Source organism: Pelophylax lessonae (assembly GCF_965119305.1).
Source record: "Pelophylax lessonae genome assembly, chromosome: 3".
NCBI classification, from domain to species: domain Eukaryota; kingdom Metazoa; phylum Chordata; class Amphibia; order Anura; family Ranidae; genus Pelophylax; species Pelophylax lessonae.
In genome coordinates this window covers 347,892,476-347,917,724 of record NC_138770.1, presented here as the reverse complement: position 1 = coordinate 347,917,724, position 25,249 = coordinate 347,892,476, and the positions used below count along the sequence as shown (strand labels likewise).

The 25,249-nt window shown below is 41.4% G+C and overlaps 1 protein-coding gene across 1 annotated transcript in view; it reads right to left on the bottom strand.

Annotated features, from left to right (window-relative positions):
- KCNQ5 (potassium voltage-gated channel subfamily Q member 5) overlaps nucleotides 1–25,249 on the bottom strand; it is a 749,354-nt gene that overhangs the window by 85,093 nt on the left and 639,012 nt on the right. The window contains exon 8 of the mRNA XM_082251332.1: nucleotides 1,233–1,327. Within this exon, the coding sequence (XP_082107458.1) occupies nucleotides 1,233–1,327 (95 nt within the window). The remainder of the gene's footprint in view (nucleotides 1–1,232; nucleotides 1,328–25,249) is intronic.

The window sequence follows — 25,249 nt, the reverse complement described above, 5'->3', positions numbered from 1 at the left end:
CCAAATCCAAAGAAATCCCTCCCTTTTTTTTTTTTTCAATATATTTTTCAATAATTGGCTCTCTATCAAAAACGACAATTTTTAAGAACTTTTTTTGTGTGATTGAGCATGACCCAGAACCATCATATTCTGATTGGCCAAATAAAAAGTCGTACAAAGTCGTCTATCATACAAGTCGCGCTGAATACGCGCAAAGTCGCGCTAAAGTCGCGCTAACAAGTCGCCACTTATGAGGCGACTTTCTGGTCGCGGCAGTGTGAATGGGGTCTTATTGTGTGGCTTCTTAAAATTAGTGGATAGATACTGTAAGTCAAAAACTGCTAGAAACAAATTAATAGCTGTAGCAATAATACAATTCATAACAATTGCAATAAGTATAGCAATGGAAAAAAAATTAAAAACAAAGTATTAAATGTAGTTTTAATGTCAATTGTCAATGAAATAGTCCATGCATTACACTTGGTGCTATGGATTTAAACGTAGCTTGTGCTATAAATCAGCAGTTCTATTTGTATAACATGACACAGAAGCAGCTATTCTCCTATGCTGATGCCTATGCAATGCTTTTGTGGTAACACCTTTTAAGAAGGAAAGAAGACTTGTGAAATTTTGAAATTCCCCTTCTACATTTCATTGTGCACTTCCTTAGATAGTTATAAATTGATTGACAGATTGTCTTTTTACTTTTTCTATCCTTGGCACAAAAATGTAGGGTCTACATCTGTTATTGTGTTGTTGCGAGGAATGCAAAATCCTCCAGGTAAGCCTGCTCTTAATTTTATCATTGTTCTTTGTGTCTTAATGTTGGTGTTTCCATTGAATAGAGCAGAAACATACAACAGAGATGCCTTGACTTGATGTTTTGCTGGTAGAAAGGCTGAGCAATATAATAAAGTAAGCTGAAAATCATACAAAAGCACCGGCCAAGCTAAAACCCAGTCATCTAATAGGTCATACAAGTGTAAGAACATGTCTTGAATATGCTGATTTTATACCAGGGTGATTATTAAAGCTTAGTGTAAAATGCATTATTTTATGCTTTCAGACATTGCCTTATGTCATATACAATGATTTTAATTTGTAGCCTGGGGATTATAGCCTGTACATTAGTTTAGGTCTAATAATGACTGTGACACAGAAAAATAATCAGGAGACAAACTAACATAAATACTAGTGGTTCTAGAGGTTTAACAGACAGTACGAACAACACCAGCTGCCATATTTGTACCTACTTTGTAGGGCTGCAGGTATGCAAGGCCTTCAAATGAGGCTTCCAGGTAGCAATGGAAACCGATTTCTCATCAGCCGCATAACTACGCCATACACACTACGTGCAGGATATATAATAAAAAAAGAAAAACAAGGCAGAAGGGAGCAGGGGATAAAACAAAATTGAAAAGCAGATTAGTAAACCAGTACAAGTCATGGCTTTATTCATCATTCATAGCATTGATACATGCCTGAGAGGTGGAAGAATACTTTCATAAAATCGCCAGGTGGCTGTCAGGTATGTTCGACTGGAATCAGTAGAATAAAACCGCCACGTAGCCTGGTATGAGGAGAAAATAAAAAGCACAAGGGAACCAACAAAACATGAAATAATGGAAAAACCAAACTGGTTAAGGAATATTATTAGTTCGCTCACACCAAGTGCATTGCCTGTTAGATTTTCAAGACAGCTGTGATGACTGTGACTAAAAGAAGTAACTGAAGCATATGGTAGACTATGGTAGACTAGGCATATCAGCAACATGTGCAACCAAATATGTTTTTGTTGAGCCAAGGATTATAGGCTATTTTTTCCCATTTGAATTAGGTTTATATTAGGATTGCAAAACTCTATCAAGTTAACTCCGAAATAATCTTTACTCTTCTGGCTGAAGGCATGCACCTAATGCAACCCTTTCCATACAAAATAACTGTAAACCTACAATAGGAATGTAAATTAAGTTCATACCATAGGCAAATAGTGACTTGGAGCGGGACAATTCAATGGCTGACCTTTTGTTTTTCTCACCTCACCATTGGATACTGAGCCCACCTGTTAAGTATTGTTGTGAAAATGCTAGGGGGTTAGCCATGGGCATTTCTCTGTTAAAAGCTGTAATTTGCTCATCACAGTATCATGGCCTAGAAATCTTGGGGCACGCCAGATGACAATGAATGGTACACATAGGCATTATTTTTGTATGGAAAGAGTGTTTTTTTTTAGGTTTTATAGTTAATGATAACACAGAAACAATATAAGCTTAGTTGATAATCGTGCCCATAACTACACCACTACAACTGACTTAGGGGTTTAGGGGGACCACCTCTCCTTATTTTGCTGTGAAATCATTTACATTCAACCAAGCAACATGAAAGTAATGTTTCTAATAATGTGGACCTAAATTTTAAACACAACCGATAAATTGATAAATGCAAATATAAAGACCAGCTTGCAGTCAACTGCACAGTACTTTTGGCAACCATGTTGCTCTCATGTCTTGCATTTAATATTGAGGTTTCTGAAATGTATTCCAACATTTAAATAAAAAATTGGGATACCATTAAATCTTTCCTGTCTTAGTCCACTTAAACTTCAAAAAGCAACTCAAGTTGGAGCAAGTCTATTTTTATCAATCTTTTGCCTTTTGAATATTTTAAGAAACTTTACCTAAAAAAGGGACACTTTGAAAGTTTGACTAAACCTGTTGATTTCCACTAATATTAGAATTTATGTTAACTCTCTAAGAATGATTTATAAAAACTGGATGAAAGCAACATGTCCGTTTCACAATAACATCAGATCTGACCCTTCTTTGTTCCACTCTTCTTCTACTTTTCACTAGATGGAATGCCTTTTCTCAAGTTTTTTTTTTTTTTCTTTAAAGCGTCCACGGAATTTTTAAAATGAATAACCAAAAATGAGAACACGTGCCTTATTTCTAGTGACAGAAAGCAATGTCCTTAAGGCTGGGTCATGGGCCACATAGCTCTCCTTCCTGCAGTGCTGCTGTCAGCAGTTTTTTAACAATCGTTTGTCAGATAAAGTATGTCTTTAAAATATAGGTTGAGCAGTAAGCCAACAAAATGAGAACTCATTTAAATAGGCAAATTCTATCATCACAAATATTTTGTGAGCATTATTTTTCCCACTTGCTGCTTTTTGAATGTGGCTCATGAGCTAAAATAGGTTGGGACCTCTGCTTTATTGAAAGTACGATTTTCAATTGCTGATGGGAATCTTTTTTTTTTATGTTGTTAATGAAAAGTGCAAACCATGCGTTTTTATATTATGATGCATAGGAGTTTGTACTAAATAAGGTCATGCAGTAAAAAGTAATAAATAAAGCATTTTCTGTATTGGTAAGCAAATGAAATTATGCAAATAATGGCTATTAAACTTTGCAATCCTGCTTTTGTGATTTTATATTTGTCTCTATACTGTATCTCATTAAAACTTTAAATATTAAGCTGTGCTTTTCCAACCAGTATGAATTAAAATATTACAGAACAGCTCAAGTATAATGGAAAAAGCAAGATATTGTTTCAAACGATATAAAGTAAACTTTTATCTCCTTCTATACAATGAAAAATAGATAATAAGTAAACCAATACCTATCATTTAAAATACTGTGTCTGAGACCATTCACTCCACTATGTCATGCAGTCTGATAGCACCGCAAACCAAAATAAATTATTGGAACATCATAGGCAGGGATAGATTTATATCACTGGAAGTACATGACCTTGGGCACCCAAAATAACCCCTGCCCCCCCTCTCTTTATTCTAGCATCTCCTTTTTTAAACAGAATATTTTCTCGTTTGACTAATCCCCAGTCCTTATTGAGGTTAGAGCAGTGTAATAATGTAAGTTGAATATATGTTTGGCAAAAAAAATAAAAAATTGTTGGACAAGGACTGTAAAGGAAAAAGCTGCCTCTTTGTCAGTGCCCCCTATTTGCACATGCTTACTATGCCCAACAGTAAATCCAGCTCTGGTTATGAACTACATAACTTTTCTGATTCATAAATTCCAAACTTTACTATGCAGAGAAGAGGAGAAAATGCAATGTACAGGTCCTAACTTTTTAGCGATGAAGTTTAGTGTATATTTTTTGGAGATACAGCACCATACCCATTAGTTATGAATAATGGTGTGTATCGCAATGCATGCAGTGACAAATCACAGCCACCAGATATTGTCCTCAGCAGCAGTCTTCCATTGCTGTTAAGGTTAAGTGGAGCCTCTGCTACTGAGAAAAGTTGCACTGCTCGCCCATCTCTGTTCTGCCTTCCCACACCAGTCACAGAAGCTGCCTTACTACAATCCCACAATGCATTGTGTTCTAGGAATGGGCAGAGGAGACCTGCCATTCAACTTCATCTTCCATTTACAGAACACAGTGTATTGGGGGACTGTAGTAAGACAAGTTATGTAAATAGTGGGCGACACACCTTTTCTCAGTAGCAGAGGATGAAGTTAAGGATGGTAACTTAGGTAAACCTGTGGCATGAGGAGGAACTGTGAGGAAGATTACACAGGATTACACATAACTAACGTGTATGGTGCTGTATACAAAAAAGCACATTTCAGCTTTAACTCTTCCTATTGTGTCTAACTGTTAAAAGTATGTTTTTTCATGGAAAGGTTGTTTAGATGAAACTACTTTGGACCTATTTGGTTGGAATAGAAGTAAATTGTGTGTGATTAAGACCTGAAACACCAAGCACAGGCACACGGCTAATGTAATTCCTTTATACTGTGTTAGCATTTCTTGAAGCTCACATCAGAAAAATGATGTTAAGTGCACACGAGTTAGAGCACAAAGTGTTAACTTTGTCTCTTGCTGCCATATGTAAAAATGATTGTGGATTTCTGCATCTGGCTATGTTTAGCCAGTTTCCAGGTCTCTCCCTGTTGGGCCTTCTCACAGTGAAGACAGCTGGCAGATCTGATTAACCACTCTGCAACCGCTCACAGTAATACTACTGCGGCAGAGTGGTTCGTTATCGTCCAGTCACGTAGTATTAACGTGACTGGACTCCTCCCCTTCTGGGCGGCGCTTGCGCGCCGCCGGAGGCTCGCTCCCGCTGTTTTCATTCACAGCGGGAGTCGGGCCAGGGGAGGAGCAGCGGCGATTGCCGCTGCTCTTACCCGATCGTCGGGGATCGAGTCTGGAGATCCGCCCGCTGTGTGTAAACACAGCGGGCGGATCTCCATAGTGACAGGGAGTGACAGATCGGACTGTTCAGCATAGCTGGACATCCGATCTGTCCATGAATCACTCAGTCACCTCCCCCCCTACACGTCAGTAAGCACCAGGCATACATTAACCCCTCCCTCTCCAATAAAATTAACCCCTTCCCTGCCAGTGTCATTTTTACAGTAACAGTGCATATATATAGCACTGATTACTGCAGTAATGTCACTGGTACCCCCAAAAGTGTCAAAAATGTCAGTCAGGGGTCCGGTCTGTCTGCCGCAATGTCGCAGTCCCGCAAAAAAAATCGCAGATCGCCGCCATTACGCGTTAAAAAAAAAACACCAAAAATGACAGAAATCTTTCCCTTTGTTAGTAAACGCAATAACTTTTGCGCAAACCAATCAAAATACGCTTATTGCGATTTTTTTTACCAAACATATGTAGCATAAAACAAATTGGCCAAAAACTTTTAAAAAAATTGGTTTTTACATCTTTTTTGGGGGGAATTTCATATAAAAAAATGTGAAAAATATTGTTATTTTTTCAAAATAAACGCTCTTTTTTTGTTTATAGCGCAAAAAGTAAAAATCGCACAGGTGATCAAATACCACCAAAAGAAAGCTCTGTTTGTGGGAAAAAAAGGACGTAAATTTCCTTTGGGTACGGCGTCGCACGACCGCGCAATTGTCAGTTGAAGTCGCACAGCGCCGAATCGCAAAAAGTGGCCTGGACGGAAGACAGCAAAATCCTCCGGTTGTAAAGTGGTTAATCTAAGGCCAACACAACAGGTGCTACTTTTTTGTGTACAAGTCTTTATTTAAAAGGTCTTTAAAAAAATTAAGTCTATTATATGCTACTGCTAAATTACAAGTTAAATAATTTTCTGAACAGTCATTACACATTTATTTTGCTCTCTTTCTAAAAGGACAAGAACACATTAAGATTTATAGGATTACTTCAATAAAGCATGCAACTGGCATGTTGCCAAATCCCATGCCTTTGGCCCTGGACAGTAGTCACGTTTAGGGCTACTTGTATTTGACTTTTCATGCATTTATGTCCCTGCAGCTAGTGGATAGTAAGTCATCTCTCCAGTAATCTACAAAGAGGTGACAAAGTTGTGTGATGACTTTAAGAGAGTTGGTGACTTGTCTCATACATGGCAATAAAAGGCTACAAATAGGGATTTTGGCTACATACTGTATATATATATATATATATATATATATATATATATATATATATATATATGTCTATTAAGGAAAATATATAGTATCTCACAAAAGTGAGTACACCCCTCACATTTATGTAAATATTTTATTATATCTTTTCATGTGACAACACAGAAGAAATTACACTTTGCTACAATGTAAAGTAGTGAGTGTACAGCTTGTAGAACAGTGTAGATTTGCTGTCCCCTCAAAATAACTCAACACAGCCATTAACCACTCTGCAACCGCTCACAGTAATACTACTGCGGCAGAGTGGTTCGTTATCGTCCAGCCACGTAGTATTAACGTGACTGGACACTCCCCCTTCTGGGCGGCGCTTGCGCGCCGCCGGAGGCTCGCTCCCGCTGTTTTCATTCACAGCGGGAGTCGGGCCAGGGGAGGAGCAGCGGCGATCGCCGCTGCTCTTACCCGATCGTCGGGGATCGAGTCTGGAGATCCGCCCGCTGTGTGTAAACACAGCGGGCGGATCTCCATAGTGACAGGGAGTGACAGATCGGACTGTTCAGCATAGCTGGACATCCGATCTGTCCATGAATCACATAGTCACCTCCCCCCCTACACGTCAGTAAGCACCAGGCATACATTAACCCCTCCCTCTCCAATAAAATTAACCCCTTCCCTGCCAGTGTCATTTTTACAGTAACAGTGCATATATATAGCACTGATTACTGCAGTAATGTCACTGGTACCCCCAAAAGTGTCAAAAATGTCAGTCAGGGGTCCGGTCTGTCCGCCACAATGTCGCAGTCCCGCAAAAAAAATCGCAGATCGCCGCCATTACGCGTTAAAAAAAAACACCAAAAATGACAGAAATCTTTCCCTTTGTTAGTAAACGCAATAACTTTTGCGCAAACCAATCAAAATACGCTTATTGCGATTTTTTTTTACCAAACATATGTAGCATAAAACAAATTGGCCAAAAACTTTTAAAAAAATTGGTTTTTACATCTTTTTTGGGGGGAATTTCATATAAAAAAATGTGAAAAATATTGTTATTTTTTCAAAATAAACGCTCTTTTTTTGTTTATAGCGCAAAAAGTAAAAATCGCACAGGTGATCAAATACCACCAAAAGAAAGCTCTGTTTGTGGGAAAAAAAGGACGTAAATTTCGTTTGGGTACGGCGTCGCACGACCGCGCAATTGTCAGTTGAAGTCGCACAGCGCCGAATCGCAAAAAGTGGCCTGGACGGAAGACAGCAAAATCCTCCGGTTGTAAAGTGGTTAATGTCTAAACAGCTGGCAACAAAAGTGAGTACACCCCTAGGTCAAATGGTCCAAATTGGGCCTAAATTGCCAATATTTTGTGTGGACACCACTATTTTCCAGCACTGCCTTAACCTTCTTGGTCATTAAGTTCACCAGAGCTTCACAGGGTGCCACTGGAGTCCTCATCCATTCTTCCATGATGACATCATGGAGATGGTGGATATTAGAGACAGATGCTCAATAGGGTTTAGGTCTGGGGACATGCTTAGCCAGTCCATCACCTTTACCCTCAGCTTCTTTAGCAAGGCAGTGGTCGTTTTGAGGTGTGTTTGGGGTCATTATCATGTTGGAATACTACCCTACAGCCCAGTATCTGAAGGGAGGGGATGATGCTTTGCTTCAATATGTCACAGTAAATGAACTGTAGCTCCCCAGTGCCAGCAGCACTTGTGCAGCTCCAGACCATGACACTCCCACTGCCACCACGCTTGACTGTAAGCAAGACACACTTGTCTTTGTACTCCTCACCTGGTTGCCGCCATACACTGAACCAAATAATTTTATCTTGGTCTCATCAGGCCACAGGACATGGTTCCAGTAATCCATGTCCCTAGTCTGCTTGTCTTCAGCAAAATGTTTGAGGGCTTTCGTGTGCATCCACTTTATAAGAGGGTTCCATCTGGGATGACAGCCACGCCTGACCAATTTCATGCAGTGTGTGGTGTCTGAGCACTGACAGGCTGACCCCCCACCCCTTCAACCTCTGCAGCAATGCTGGCAGCACTCATACCTCTATTTCCCAAAGACAACCTCTGGATATGACACTGAGCATGTGCACTTAACTTCTTTGGTCTACCATGGCGAGGCCTGTTCTGAATGGAACCTGTCTTGGTAAACTGCTGTATGGTCTTGGCCACTGTGCTGCAGCTCAGTTTCAGAGTCTTGGGAATCTTCTTAAAGCCTAGACTGTCTTTATGTAGAGCAACAATTCTTTTTTTTTCAGATCCTCAGAGAGTTCTTTGCCATAAGGTGCCATGTTGAACTTCCAGTGACCAGTATGAGAGAGTGAGAGCGATAACACACCTGCTCCCCATTCACACCTGAGACCTTGTAACACTAACGAGTCACATGACACCATGGAGGAAAATGGCTAATTGGGCCCACTTTTGTTTCCAGCGGTTTAGACATTAATGGTGTGTTGAGTTATTTTGAGGGGATAGCTAATTGACACTGTTATAAAAGCTGTACACTCACTAGTGTACATTGTAGCAAAGTGTCATGTCTTCAGTGTTGTCACATGAAAAGATATAATAAAATATTTACAAAAATGTGAGAGGTGTACTCACTTTTGTGAGATACTGTATATACTGTATAGCATATTAACTGTATATATAAATAAAACTGATGTGAATATTGTGTGGACAAATGAATGTACTGTGTAATATAAAACAAATTTATAATATCACCTATTTCTTTAGTTATGTTTGATCACCTATTGATTTACCCCTGATGCCCTGTTGAGGAAGCATCATTTCCGGTAACTGTGAAATGCGTAGAAAAATCTACCCTCATTCCACTGTGTCATTGTGTAAAAATACATTTGGATATAGAGTAATCATATGTAAGTACAGATATACTGAAGCACGGATTCAATGGGTAAATAAGAGATAAGCAGGCAGAGGGGAAAAATAAGTCAGTAGTATTACTTAATCTTGTAGATATAAAATAGGCATATTATGTTAATAAATGCATTTGTGTCGTGGTACCATGAAAGTTGTCAGCATATTTGTTCAAATTACTTATGGTTTCTTTTGAATGGGGTACCTGAATAATCCTCCAACAATCTACTTACTCAATCTGCTTACATGGTATAAAATTGTATTCTCATTCCACAGCCAGGAGTCAGAATGGAGACCAGTAGCTATAGCAGTAAAGGGGCTCCCAGCTTCCAGGAGGATGTGCACACAAGTAGGTCCCTCTGGTGGATGACGAGGGTTCATTTGAGGTGCAGGGTCTAAGTAGTAACTGGTTATTCACCAGAGCTCCACATGGTGGAGATGGGTTTTGTTGTGTGTTAGTACCAGGTAGCGGTTCACAGATTCGCCACCGCAAAAAGTGGGCAAGCCGGGGTATAGTAGCAGATATAGCAGGTATCAAGCAGAAGTGTAGTCACTAAACAAGCCAAAGGCCGATAACAAGTGGTTGCAGGTTGGGATCAAGTGGAAGTGTAGTCGAGAAACAAGCCAAAGATCGGTAATGAGTGGTAGTGGAGATAAGGACAGCTGCAAAGGAGCAAGATATCAGCTGCAGGGAACACAATGATCTGCCAAACAGGAAGTGTAAAGACATGGTTTAAATAGGAAGTTCATTGGAGGAGCTAGGAGTTTACGGTTTACAAGAAACAAGGTACAAGGCAAGATTATCCCCAGGTTCAGAGAGAATGCTGTCCAGTATCTCAGATGGCTCAGCAAGGAGAGCTACTGTCAGACACAGCAAAAGTTGTGGGTTCAGATCCCACCTCTGACAGTACTCCCCTCCTTCCAGGACATTCCCTAGATGTCTTAGGGCCAGGTTTGTGGGGAAACCTCTGAAGGAATTCTCTTGTTAAGCTAGGGGCATGAATGTTCTCTTCAGTTTCCAAAGAAATGTCTTCTGGTTCATATCCTTCCCACTGAACTAGATACTATAATTTGTTCCTAAAGATCCTGGAATCAAGAATTTTCTCAACCATAAATTTTTCTTTAACTTGCACCTCAACAGGTGGAGGGGGTGGGAGAATTCTCACAGAGAAGGGGTTTCCATGAAATAGTTTCAGCAAAGATACATAAAACACAGGGTGAATCTTCATACTATCAGGAGGTTTTAAGCAAAAAGTGATTGGGTGTATTTGAGCTGAAATCTGGAAAGGTCCCATAAATGTTTGGCCCAGCTTTGCAGAAGGAACGTGTACATTCAAATTTTGGTTGCTAACCAAACTTTGTCTCCCACATAAAAGGTAGGATGTGATCTGCGATGTCTTTCAGCAGCCTTCTTGTAACATTCCTGAGCCTCCTTCAAAGTCTCCATCAATCCTGAATCTTCTGTAATGTAGTTAATCTGTTGGTAACAGCAGGAATTGAGGTTGAGATAGGAGGATCAGGAATAAAAACTGAATGATACCCAGTTTAAAAAGGACTTTGAGCAGTGGAGCCATGTTTGGAATTGTTATAAGCAAATTCTGCTAAAGATACTCCACCCAGTCATCCTAAAGATAACTGACAAAATATCAAAGGAACTGCTCCAGAATTTATTTGGCCCTCTTGGTCTAACCAGAATGGGGATAAAAAAGCAGAGGACAGATTATTGTAACACCTAATGGTGTTCAAAAGCTTTTCCAAAATTTCGAAGTAACTGCATTCCTCTGTCTGACACTACATCATCAAGAATTCTGTGTAGTATAAAGACTTTCTGAAACATTAGTTTCTGCAGTTTGTTAAGGGTACCCCCTTAACCTATATAAAATGAGCCATCCTAGTGAGACAGTCGAAAACTACCAAGATAATGGTAATTTATTTTGAGGGAGGTAAATAGACCACAAAGTCTATAGAAATTGACCCCCATTGTCTTGATGGAACAAGGAGTGGTTGGAGTAACCCCAAGGGACAAGGCCAGGAGGTCTTACTGCATGCACAGGTCAAACATAAGGTCACACTTCTTCACATGGCACCAACCTTAGTGCTTCTACCCAAACCTTTTTGGGTACATAGAGAGGATGTGCTTAAGTCCAAAAGCTGTTCTTGTATTCAAGGTTTATGTTCTTAGAAGGATGATTGAGTAGTAGATCGTTCTCATACCCCTCTTTGAAAAGAATGTCTTGGAACTTGTGGCCCCAGAGGAAGTTCTTTTGAGATACGATTTTACATTCATAGTTGCCTTACAGGAGAGGCTCAGACAACATCCTTGATAAGGATGTTACCATTCTTTGACCCAGGTCGATACAAAATAATATATAAAAGTCCATATGCAGTGCTAAAAATGAAACACATAGAAGTCCATGATCCAATCGAAAGGATGAGATCCCATCACCAGGATCCATGTGAGAAGACAGCACACCACACAGCAGTGCCCAACAAAAGCTGCTTACCAGAGCCAAATAGGTCTAAGGAATGTAGGATGAGAAACAGCAGTGTTCAGGTGAGGGGCTCCTAATCACTGGATAGGGATCACCAAACTCCACTCCTCAATACAGATAACACTGATGCCTTGGAGATAGCACCTTAGCACTCATGAATGGGAGTGACACCACCAAAGAAAGACAACAAATCAGCATATACTGAAGGTCCATATAAGAAACATATGAGTTTTATTGAAAGGTACTTACAAAGGTAAATGTTCACAAAACGTCAAAAATGCATAAAACTCTGCAGCAGACTTGTGCCTGAGCATCTCACCTAAACGAAATAATAAAATTGAACGATCAACGCGCTTATCTAGAAGATAATCTTTCTGCAGAACGAATGAATTTCAAATTGTTATGATCAGTGCTAACAGTTACAGGATGATTAGCCTCTTTCAGCAGATACCTCAGTTCAGAAAGGGCTTTCTTAATTGCCAGCAACTCTCTTGTAATAATTCCTTTTAGCTGAAGACATTAAATCAGAGAAATAAGCACAAGGATGACGCTGAATCTTTTCTCCTCTTCACTGAAAAATGATAGCTTCCACTGCAGAGCCTGAAGCATCCACTTCCACGATAAAAAGTAGTTCAGGATCAGAGTGTACTATATTGATGCAGGAGTTAAAAGAGTCTTTAGCTTACTAAAGGAATTATGTGCCTCAGGTGATCACACAAAGGGCATACCTTTCTTTGTCAGCTGTGTGCTTGGTGCAATCACCTTAGAGAAATTTCTTGTTATTTTCTGTAGAAGTTGGTAAATCCAACAAATCATTGAATTTCCTTAACATTTCTAGGGCTTTGATCTTCTCGGGATCCATGCTCACTACTTCTGGAGAAAAAATGTATCCCAAAAATGTATCAATAATGTATCAGAAAAAGATGAAAATATCATCTAGATATACATGTACAAATTGGTCAAACAGATCTTGAAAAACATAATTTATGAAGTTTTGAAAAGTTGTAGAAGTGTTGCAAAGGCCAAAAGGCATAATCAAGGACTCGAAATACCGATATCTGGTTCTAAAGGCATTTTTCCATTCATCTCCTTGTCAAATGGAGACAAGGTTTTATGCCCACTGTAAGTCTAGTTTTGTAAAGGCAGAACTGAGTTTTCAGTGATTTCAGTGATTAAAAGAAGTAGATAACAGTTTTAATAATAATTTTATTTAAATCCCTGTAATAAATGCATGGATGCAAGGTGGAGTCCTTTTTTTCCACAAAGAACAGGGCTGCCCCTGCAGTAGAAGTTCGGTGTTTAAAAAGGCCCTTCTCAAAATTCTCATCAAGCCACTTCCTAAGCACTTTTATTTCAGGTTCTGACTTGAAAAAAGTATACCAAAATGTATTTCTTCCCCTGGAGGCAATTCAATGGGACAATAATACGGGCGATGAGAAGGTAATTTGTTGGCATTCTTTTTATCACAGATGTCCTAGAAGTCATGGTATTGTGAAGGCAGGTTATCATATGACTGGGTAGTTTCCACATCAACTTGTGATTCCTTGTTTGGTGGAGAACTTGCTTGACAAGAGTCTCTACAATCTTCCATGCATTGAGGGGATGTAAAATCATCTGAAAGTTGATAGTCTCATGATGGTCAGCCTCAAATTGGAGTACCAGATGGGTAACAGGTCCTGATGATAAAGGTGAACTATCAACAGTCTCCATATCAATAGGGACATATTTATTTCTTGTTTGAATTTTATTACTTTGGATAATTTCTATGTCCATTAAGTTCCCCCCCAGCCCCAGAGCCCAGCATTGCGGAGCAAGGAATTTCAATGCCCTCTGTGATAGGTTTATTAGGGATGACAAAATGAGATAGTGGAAAATTTACTTTATTTTCTTCATGGATCAGTAGAGAGACAGAATGGGTAATGGAGTTTATTTCTTTAGGCATTATAACACCAGTCACATCAATTGTTCTTTTCACTTTATTGGGACTATAAACTGCGTAATTCCCAGAGTCCCCACAAAATTATTAAGTTCTCTAAACATCTTCTCCTGAGTAGAAATGGATTTCTTAATAGCATCAACCTGCATAGGTTTGGGAATGTTAGAATCCGGAGAAACTTTTGGATCTTTCTAAACAATTTGACTAGCAGAAAAATGCATGCTACCATTACCTCAACACATTTCTAGTCTCTCCTTCCTTCTTTCTGTAAGTCTCTAATCAATTTGGATACAAAATTGGCTGAAAGTCTCAAGATCATTAGTAGTCTCTACTAGGGATTAACTGATATCGTTTTTTCATTGCGGATACCGATATTTTGGTCATCGCGTATCGGTATCGGCCGATATGGGCCAATATTTTGGTACATTTTAATTTTTTTTTTTTTTATTTCATAGGTACTCTTGTGGAGGGAGCTGGGGGTATAAAAGACCCCAAACCTCTCCTCTGCACTTAAAAGCATTCAAAACGCCAAGTTTGGCTGTTTTGAATGCTGTCATTTTTTTGAATCTGGCGCAAGTATCCGGAAGTGATGTCATGACATCACTTCTGGGTTTTTGCATGGAGACCCAATCAGAGCCGAATGCAGCTTTGATCGGATCTTCGGCGGCTGTGCAGGATGGGAGACCCGGACGAGCCGCGGAAGGCGGCGAGAGGAGGGGGGACGTCCCCTCCCGCTCCTTTTAATGACAGCCGAGCGGCTTCTCAGCTGCATCGGTTGTCATTACAAGACAGCCAACCATCGGCTATGGACGCCGGTACCGGGGTGATGCCTCTAGCTGCAGGCATCACTCCGCTACAAGCACTTTCTGAAATATCGGTAATATCGGCCACCATCGGGGAAAGTGCAGATCGGCCCTCAATATATAGGCTTTGCCGATAATCGGTCAATCTCTAGTCTCTACCCTTGAGAACTTATCTTTTACCTGTTCAGAGAGCTCTTGGTGGCACTGACTCTTGCGCTGCTGGGTTACAAGTGGTATCTGAGATCCAAGGTTGGAATTCAGATGTCTACTCAACAACAGAGCACCTACCCTGCTAAAAACTATGCAACTTTGCTTCAGCAAAAGCACAGTGTCTGGAATCATCAAAAACTTGATTAATCGCAGTCACAAAAGTCTCAAAATTATTCGGAGTGGTGCTGCCTTGTGCTACAAAAGGGAAGGCCCAAGCTAGGCCTTCCTCAGTCAGGAGGCTGAAAAAAAATAATACCGTCTTTTCCTCAGATGTAAATGCAATGGGTTGCATTTTGAATTACACTATATTGTCAAAAGTATTGGGACGCCTGCCTTTACATGTACATAAACTTTTTTTTTTTTTTTTTAATTCTGTTTATTTAGTTTAGTACAAGTAAGACAAGGCCGTAAGGGGGCATACCCCGGCCAACAGACAAGAAACAGAAAAAGAAAACAGAAAAAACACCCGCCCCAAACCTTCCCCAACAGAACTGCTCAGTACCCTTCAGAAACAGATATCATGGAAAACGTAATACAGGTCCTAGTCAAAAAACACTGATTTCTGTTCTCTCTCCCCATGGTCCACCCCGGGAGCTCAGGCTATGTCGGACTCCGAGGTCCTCTCATCTACCGTAGAGCTGGAAGCAACCCAGACCTGCCAAACTTTTTCATATTTCTTAGGGCAGTTCCCTGAGATATATGTCGCCTTGTACAGTGGAACTACAGCGTTAACCAGCCCCTTCCAGAAGCCCAAGGTTGGAGGGTAAGGAGATTTCCATTTAAGAACTATTGCCTTCCTGGCATAGAACAGTAGGATTCCGATAAGGGTATGCATCTCCTTGGCCATCGCCAACTGGTCTACCAGGCCAAGGAGACAGACCCCCCCTGATAAAGGAATCGATATAGAAGTCAGACAGGACATCAATTGAGTCACCTCCAACCAATAGGAAGCAATCTGCGGACATTCCCAAAAAATGAGAAAAGCTCGCAGAGGCACAAGAACATCTCCAGCAAGAGGCCAAGACACTAGGATAAATACGATGCAGCCTGTGAGGAGTATAATATATTCTGTGCAGAATTTTAAATTCAATCAACACATCCCTGGTCACAATGAGTGGCTGGAATGAATCATCCCAGATGTCCTCCCAGTCCTCATCATCCAAGCCCTCCTCCTCCGCACTTCACGCCGCCCGCAGTCCCGTCAGCCCAGCATGAACAGAGGGCAATAAGGCCCTGTAAATTGTGGAAAGTGGCTTGCGCAGACCAGGATCCCAAAATTGGGATTCAAAATTGCTACGTTCCAGGCTGGCCACAGGAGTGGCGAACTGCGCGCGGTAGGCGTGGCGGAGTTGGAGAAACCTGAGAAAGAAGGAATTAGGAAGCTGAAATTTAGCCTTAAGGCCATCAAATGTAGCCAGGGCACTGCCAACGCTGATGTCTGCCAGAGTTTTGACCCCCCTAGCAGCCCACAGGGCTGGGTCCGGGATGGACAGGAATTCCACCAAGTGAGGGTTGAACCAGAGCTGTGTGTCCAGGGACCACTGGGCCTGCCTCCACTCGGGTGCAACCACCAGTTGCGTCCATACCCGCACCACCACCCGCATAGCCGGAGTCAAAGGGGGATACGAAACTCTCAAGCCCCGGTAGAGGGCGTTACGAAGGGTCTCATAGGAACCAGCATGTGCCGCCTCAAGGATAACCGAGGAGTTGGTATCGTCCGACAAAAGCCAATTATGCACATGACTTAGCATAGCTGCCAGGTAGTAAGAGTAAAAGTCTGGGCAGCCAAGCCCCCCCCCTGTATCTTGGGCCTATGGAGTTTCCGTTTACTAAACTGAGGAGGACGAGAGGACCACAAGAAAGTGGAAACCACAGAATCTAATTGGGCAAAGTAGGACTTCGGGATCCACACAGGGGAATGCCGAAGAGTATAAAGAAGGACTGGAAGAACCTTCATTTTCAGCAAATGAATCCTGCCAATAAGGGACAAGGGGAGCTGGGACCAAGCCTTCAATCGCTGCTTACACCATAGTATTTTGGGCTGCACATTAAGTTTGAGAAAGCCCCTGGTGTCCGAGGAAATGTGATAACCCAAATATTTGATAGTGTGGGTCAGCCGCAGCGGGGACGCAGAGTCCCAAGAGGCCACGGACCCCTCATCAATGGGTAAGACCAGGGACTTATCCCAATTAGTGCACGGACCAGAAATATCAGCAAATAAAGCCATAATGCGCAGAGCTTCAGTGAGCGAAGGTCCAGGATCCCCCAGGAAAAGAATGAGGTCGTCTGCATACAGGGCCAATTTTTCCACCACGGGGCCAACACAAATCCCCCGAACCCCCTGTGCTCTCCGCAAGGCCTCAGCCAATGGCTCCATTGTGAGAGCAAAAAGGGCATGTACATAAACTTTCATTGCATCCAAGTCTTAGTCCATAGGGTTCAATATTGAGTTGGCCCACCCTTTGTAGCTATAACAGCTTCAACTCTTCTGGGAAGGCTATCCACAAGGTTTATGAGTGTGTCTTTGGGAATGTCTGACCATTCTTTCAGAAGCGCATTTATGAGGTCAGGCACTGATGTTGGATGAGAAGGCCTGGCTCACAGTCTCTGGTCTAATTCATCCCAAAGGTGTTCAAACTTGCTCATCTAGGTTTTTAGGGACCTTGCTTTGTGCACTGGTTTGCAGTCATGTTGGAACAGGAAGGGGCCATCCCCAAACTGTTCCCGCAAAGTTGGGAGCATGAAATTGTCCAAAATGCCTTGGTATGCTGATGCCTTAAGAGTTTCCTTCACTGGAACTAAGGTACCAAGCCCAACCCCTAAAAAAACAACCTCACACCATAATCCCCCTCCACCAAATGATTTGGACCAGTGCACAAAGCAAGGTCCCTAAAGACATGGATGAGTGGGTTTGGGGTGGAGGAACTTGACCTGCCTGTAAAGAATCCTGAACTTGATAGAACAGCTTTGGGATGAATTAGAGCAGAAACTGTGAGGCATTCTAGTCCAGCATCAGTGCCTGACCTCACAAATGGAAGAATGGTCAATCTTTCCCATATAAACACTCCTAAACCTTGTGGACAGCCTTACCAGAAGAGTTGAAGCTGTTATAGCTGCAAAGGGTGGGCCAACTCAATATTGAACCCCACCGAACAAGACTGAGATGCCATTAAAATTCATGTGTGTGAAAAGGTGTGTGTCCCAATACTTTTGACAATATAGTGTATATGCAATGCTGGCTCAGGAAACCTCTGTAATGGCAGGGGTCTCCATTGAATTTGAGCGATAGAGGCATACCTGCATTAGCATCATCATTAGCATCATCTCGGGAACATAAGTCCAGCAATTGTTTCTGCATAGCATGGATTTCTTTTTGTTGCCCCTTCACCCCACATTCACCACACATTCTGGTTTGACAAATTTATTTTGATAGGTAACAGCGAACTCCGGCAACTTTGCAATTTGCTGCCTGAAAGGAGTCATAGCATATGCTATTGCGGCCTCCACGTTTGGGGCAGATTATTCTGTCATGGTCTGGGATCAGGCCCGGAGACCAGTAGGCTCCCACCAACCAGCACAAGCAGGTCACCCTGGCGGATGATGAGGGCTCATTCAAGGTACTGGGTCTTAGCACTAACCTGTATTCACCAGAGCTACTGATGGTGGAGATGAGTATTGCTGATTATTAGTACCAGGTCAGGGTCCTCAGGATCACCTAACCAGAAAGTGAGCAAGCATGGGTTCAGTAGCAGATATAACAAGTAATGATCAAGCAAAAGTGAAGTCAGTAAACAAGCCAAAGATTGGTAACAACTGGTTGCAGATTGGGATCAAGAGGAAGCATAGTCGAGAAACAAGCCAAAGGTCAGTAACGAGTGGTATTGGAGATAAGGACAGCTGCAGGTACCCAAAGGAGCAAGATATCAGCTGGAGAGAGCACAACATTTTGCCAAACAGGAAGCACAAAGGCACAGCGTAGAGAGAAAATTCATAGGAAGAGCAAAGAGTTTAAGGATCACAAGAAACAAGGTACAAGGCAAGATCAGCCAAAAGTTCAGTGAAGATGCTGACCAGCAATTTAGGAGAGCTACTCCCGGATGCAGCAGAGGTGGTGGGTTCAGATCCCGGCCCTGACATGATCATACATTTGTGTTGTGACTAATCATTTGCTTTGTGTCTCTGGGAGATTTGTAAGGAATTGTTTGTTGTTTTTTTTTTTTATCTGGAAATCTTTGTTTTATTATAATCATAAGGGGAAAAGGAACACAAATAACAATCTGTTAAAATCTGCAAAATTGATTACTGTTCTCAACAGTCCCCATTCAAAAGCTCTCATGTCAGCAAAATATTTATTTACAGTCTTCCATATCACAGCGGAATTAGCCACATACATTTAAGTTCAACATAAAAGAAAGGCTAATAAATTGTAGTGTGTGAGTATAAAGTAAAGAAAATGATTTTAGCTCTGACTTTCTTGCTGCAACTCATGCATCACTTTGCTTTGCACTTTCTTATGTACCAAAGTTAAAAGCAAGACGAAAGTAAACACTATGCATTATTAATAAAAGGACCTACATGGGGTTATACGTAACTGAGTAAACTAAGTGCCCATGAAATACTCAATAAAGAATTCTTAGGGCAGTTTAGAATTTGAATTATAGGTTTGGCATGCACTCGCTCCTATTTTAAAGCTCAACACCAATTATTTTCTAGTTCTGCAATGACCCACCCTCAGCTCTCTGTTTTTCTTGTAAATAGCTGTAAAACATATAACGTGCTTATCCCACTCATACCTGTTGCACAATAGATTGTTCCTAAGTTTCTTATGCAATAGGAGTTTGGTGATACCTCTCAGAAAGCTGTCACCAGAACAGGTGTTCTCATTTTCCCCTTCAATCCTGTTCTGGTAATTTTAGAATTCCCTTCACTTTTAGTCCCTTTGACAGTAGTGTCCAGGACAAATAGACAGATAGAGTAAATCTCCCCTGCAGGGTCTCAGGTGGTGATAGATACTTGATAGAGATTCTAATCCTTTACCCACTTTTTCAGTAAAGTTTTGGCTTTAAATACACTTTACATAGTTAATGCAGGATGATGGTATTTATTTTATTGAGGTGGGAATTCGTGAATGCAATTTCATTTCTTTTTGTCAAGGACAAATGGATGGTAATGTAAAATGTTACTAAACCCTTTTCAATAGATAGGAGAAAAAAATGATATCCTGTTCCTTAATACATAGGTATCCGTCTGCTAATGCCAGTGGTGGGGCACCTGGGGGTGGTATTTTTAGGGGCATGTTGTGCACATGTTTAATGGGGAACAAACTGGAATTGATCTCCCAGCCATAATATTTGGTACACTGGTCCTCAAGAAAGGCATGTGGTTTTCTTTCCTTGGTAGCATAGGGAAGTAGCATCTGAGTAGCATCTGACAGGCTTTTTATTGCTGTCCTTGACCTAGTTTACTTAACCATCAGAGTTTCTCATTTGCCCTTCTGTGTTCTTTGAGGCCCCTGATTCAAGTTTTGGATCAAGTGATTTGTTCATGGCCTTTTTCACTGTTCTTTTGAAGATAGGTAAGATGTGTCTTTATTTATTCAGTTTTGATAGTGAACTTTGTTGAGCAGCAGATAATATTCTCCAAAACGTTTTCTGTAATTAAGTGGGGTTTGATATGCTATCCATCTGCTTGGACTGGATATATGTAAAATATTTGCAGTTTTCATGCCATCTTAAATATCACAGTAGAGCTGCTTGTGTCTGCTTGCAGTTGATGTTGAGGTTTTTATTTGCTTCTGTGCCCATATCGACTTTGAGATGGAAGTAGGTGACTACTTAGGTATTAGTGAGTAAGTTTGTAGACACCTTTGTCTAGCACTGGGTGGCTTAAAAGTAAATTATGATAATTTCAGAAAATTGCCTTATATTTTAAAATATTTAAAGTGTTTCTGTATCTTACTGGATGTGCAGAAACCGACAGGATACAGAGTATTTTATTGAGCAATGGTTGAGAATACCTGTCCTATAGGAAAATTAGGCATTCCTTGAATTTGAGGAGTTATATTAAGAACGGCTAGAATCCAAGAAATGGTGAAGGACATGCTGTATCTTTCACAAGTCTACGGGTTTCCTCATTGTAACGCTTCTGCGTTTCTTATATGGTGTGGATTTTCAGCTGCAGAAATAGTTCCACATCAGTAGTCATGTAAGAGATATGCTGAGATACCATTCCCAACCTCAATGACTCATCATGTGTGGAAGGTCTTATTTCAGCCAGTAAATACACACAATTAGCAAGCTGGTTCCTAGAGTGACTTTATGTATGTGGTAACACAATGATGAAGGTTGAGGGATAGGTTGAGTGGAGGTGGTAGGTGATAGACACTTGAAGGTGAGACAGTAGCAGATGGATGCAGGAAGGTTTAGCAATGTTGTATGATAGCAGATGATAGAATAGCAGTCTTTACTATGCAGAGCTAGATAGTGTAAGCTTAGTATAAGTTTATAGAGAATTCCCCTGCGGGGTACTTAGCACTATTAGCGATACAGCCGAAGGGTGGTTCAGGAGAGGCGGATGATCCAGTAGCGGGATACAGGGATCAGCGCAGCGAGGTTCCGTCAGCGAAGTAAGCTTGCAAGCATGGAAGCTTCAAGCAAGGTTAGCATCCAAGTAAGGGTGTTTGAACGAACACATGTGAGTGAGAGCCGACGCCTTAAATAGCCATCTAGTCCGGCGCTGAGTGATGACAGCTCCAGTCTTAAAGGTGTATGCGCACCTTTCCAAAAGTAAATGGTAGGGCGCATACACTTGTGGAAAGTGTAATTTAGGATACCAAAGGTACCGGAACTTTACAATACCCCCCCCCCCTTAAGGCCTGCTCCTGAAGGCCTCTGGAGCTGGTTTGTCTGGGTATCTCGCATGAAAATTGCGGATTAATCTAGGGGCATGTATGTCAGAGGTGTTTAGCCAGGTGTCGTCTTGGGGCCCATAGTTCTTCCATCTAACCAAGTACTGAAGTTTTCTTCTGTAGATACGAGAATCCAGAATCTCTTTTATCTCGTATTCTTCTCCACCTTCAACTTGTACAGGAGGGGGAGGTGGAATATTAGGTCTTATTCCTTGGTCCGGGTTTTAGTAGCGACACATGGAAAATGGGATGGATTTTTAGGTCCATTGGCAATGTAAGCTGCACTGCAGCTTTTCCAATAAGTTTCTTGATTGGGAAAGGTCCCAAGAACAGAGGTCCAAGCTTTTTGCTAGGGATCTTCAGTCTCAAGTTTTTTGTTGAGAGCCAAACGAGGTCCCCGATAGTATACTGTGGAGAAGGTCTTCTACGAAGATCATAGTACTTCTTTTGTTGACTGTGAGCGTGTGCAATGGTAGTATTTAGTAAACCCAGAGAATCCTTTATTTGGGAAAGATAGTCTGAGGCTACTGGGTTATTTGAAGGAAGGATGCGTGGAGGGAGAATAGAGGGATGGAACCCATAGTTCAAGTAGAACGGACTCTGCTTGGTTGTACTGTGAGTTGCGTTGTTGTAGGCAAATTCTGCCAGGGGGAGAAGATCCAACCAATCATCCTGTTGGTAAGAAGTGTAACAACGTAAATACTGCTCGATGCATTGGTTGACTCTTTCAGTCTGTCCGTTGGTCTGCGGATGGTAAGGAGAAGTGAGCTTCCGCTCAATCCGTAGTATGTGACATAGTTCTTGCCAGAATTTAGAAATAAATTGGGATCCACGGTCAGACAAAAGAGTTTTTGGGATACCATGTAATCTGAAGACATGTTTCATCAGGAGTTCTGCCGTTTGTTTGGACGAAGGTAGTCTGCGAATAGCAATGAAATGTGCCATTTTTGTCAGATGGTCCACTGACACCAAGATGGTATTAAATCCTTTGGAAGGAGGCAATTCTACGATGAAGTCCAATGACAAAACCTCCCATGGAGTTTGGGGTATTGGTAGACTGCATAGTAGACCGGATGGTCTCGTAGTGTCAATTTTGGACCTGGCACAGACATTGCATGAAGAGACGAATTTTTGTATAGATGTTTTCATGTCAGGCCACCAGAATTGTCGAGAAATCAAATTGAAAGTCTTTGTCATACCCATATGTCCTGCCATAGGCACATCATGCGATAATTCCAAGATCTTGGTGCGTAGGGTAGGTGGTATGTAATCGAAGGTAGAAGTCTCCCTATGAGACTCGTTAATAGTGACTAGAAGTGCTTGTGTCTGATCGGTGATCGGACCAGAGGATAACGGAACACCGGTAATAAGACTTACTGAGACAGGTTTGAGTTTAGAAATAATAGGAATTTTATTTAAAGCAGCAAAACATATATCCATATAATTTCCACAAGATCCTGTGTCGATCATGGCCTTAGTAGTAATCCTGTTCTGGTCCCACTGTAATGTCAAAAAAACAGAAATGTAGGGGTTAGTGAATGAAGTTGTCAATCCTCCTAGGGAGACATGTGAACACTCACCCTTCTTTTTGTTGACTAGGGGACAGACGTTTATCTTGTGATCCGGGGATGCACAGTACAAGCAGAGATTTTCATTTCGTCTTTTGGCTTTTTCCATAGTTGATAGCGGTGGGCGTATGGTTCCTATCTCCATAGGAACGGGGTCAACGGCCAGACTCCGAGAGGAAACAGATAATGGCATTCCCATCTTTTCAGCCTTTCTTTCTCGTAGTCTTCTATCTATGGTAATACTGAGTTGTATTAGTGCATCCAGGGTTTTTGGCAGATCCGCTCGGGCGAGCTCGTCCTTAACGGCTTCTGATAGGCCAAGCCTAAATTGGGTTTTCAGAGATGCATCATTCCATTCTGAATCAAGGGTCCATCTCTTGAACTCTGCGACAAAGTCTTCTACAGGCCTCCTTCCTTGTTTCAAGGATCTTAACTGAAGATCGTCAGTACTCTGCCTATTGGGGTCATCATATAGGCTAGTGAGTTCTGCCAGGAACAAGGCATAGGAGTTGAGAAGCTGGTCGTTTTTCTCAAAAAGAGAATCTGCCCAGGCTCGAGGATCGTTTGATAGGTAAGAAATAATAGTATAAACCTTAATGTGATCAGTAAGGTAGGTACGAGGTTTTAGCAAAAAAAGTAACTCACATGCGTTTTTAAATTCGCGAAATTTTTTGCGATCACCTGTAAATACCAAAGGGGGATTTATCTTGGGTTCAGGGGACTGAGCAGAGGTAAGTTGTGTCAGTCTAATTACCTGCTGCGACAGAGCCTGATTGTCTTCTTTTAATTCAGCAAGTGCGTGTATTAACGCAGATACTTGCTGTTTTAATTGTGTCACCTGAGTGGCTATTTCTGCTGAATCCATTTTTAGGTTCGTTCAATCTTCATCATTGTGTTACCACATACATAAAGTCACTCTAGGAACCAGCTTGCTAATTGTGTGTATTTACTGGCTGAAATAAGACCTTCCACACATGATGAGTCATTGAGGTTGGGAATGGTATCTCAGCATATCTCTTACATGACTACTGATGTGGAACTATTTCTGCAGCTGAAAATCCACACCATATAAGAAACGCAGAAGCGTTACAGTTTGAACGAACACATGTGAGTGAGAGCCGACGCCTTAAATAGCCATCTAGTCCGGCGCTGAGTGATGACAGCTCCAGTCTTAAAGGTGTATGCGCACCTTTCCAAAAGTAAATGGTAGGGCGCATACACTTGTGGAAAGTGTAATTTAGGATACCAAAGGTACCGGAACTTTACACTCATATGAACACATGAATACCTGCTGAAAAGCTTGGCCTGGTTAAGCTATGCCAGAAGTGATGTCCTAGACATGCAGACTGCAACACCCCCCCTTCCCCGCCATCCTTAACACCTACAGAATTACATTGTGCTCCCCCAAAAGTTACAGAAGCTATACTAACCCTCTTCATGCTTCAGTGCTGTTCCAAGCTTTATCCACCATACAGTAACGCCGGTCCTCCACCCATTTCTTATGAGCTCAGCTTGTTGTTGACATACAGGCTGGACTCACAGTACTCAGGGACTGAATTGCACTCACATATCATTAGCTGAGCACTGCTCAGGTCCAGGAAAAAGGCCCACCCTGCCGTTGGTGACAACGAAGAGAAAGAGAATTTGGTGCCACTGGCCTGGCAAGAAGACTTCATTGAGGAAGATATTTATGAAGCTTTCTTAAAAAAAAAAAAATTTTTGGGGAGGTTCAGGGAGGGCGAGTGGGGGACAGTGAGAGAGTAAAAAACTCTACACTGGAGTTTCGCTTTTAAGAATGATATAGTGATTTAAGGGTGCGCTGATAACTAAAGCTGCCACCTGAACTGTGTATAGTATTGAAGCGCACCTTTAATTTTATCACCGCTTTTAAGAATGCCTGACAAATATTTTTAATAAATCAGTGGCAAATCCAGGAACACGTTGCATGAAATTGAGAGATTATTTTTGACAGAATGTGCTTTATGAAGTACAAGAAAAGTCTAAAATTGTAACAAGTAAAACAAAGACTATGTAAGTTATGGAGGGCATAGGGATACAGCTCATATCAGAACTGATAAATTATGT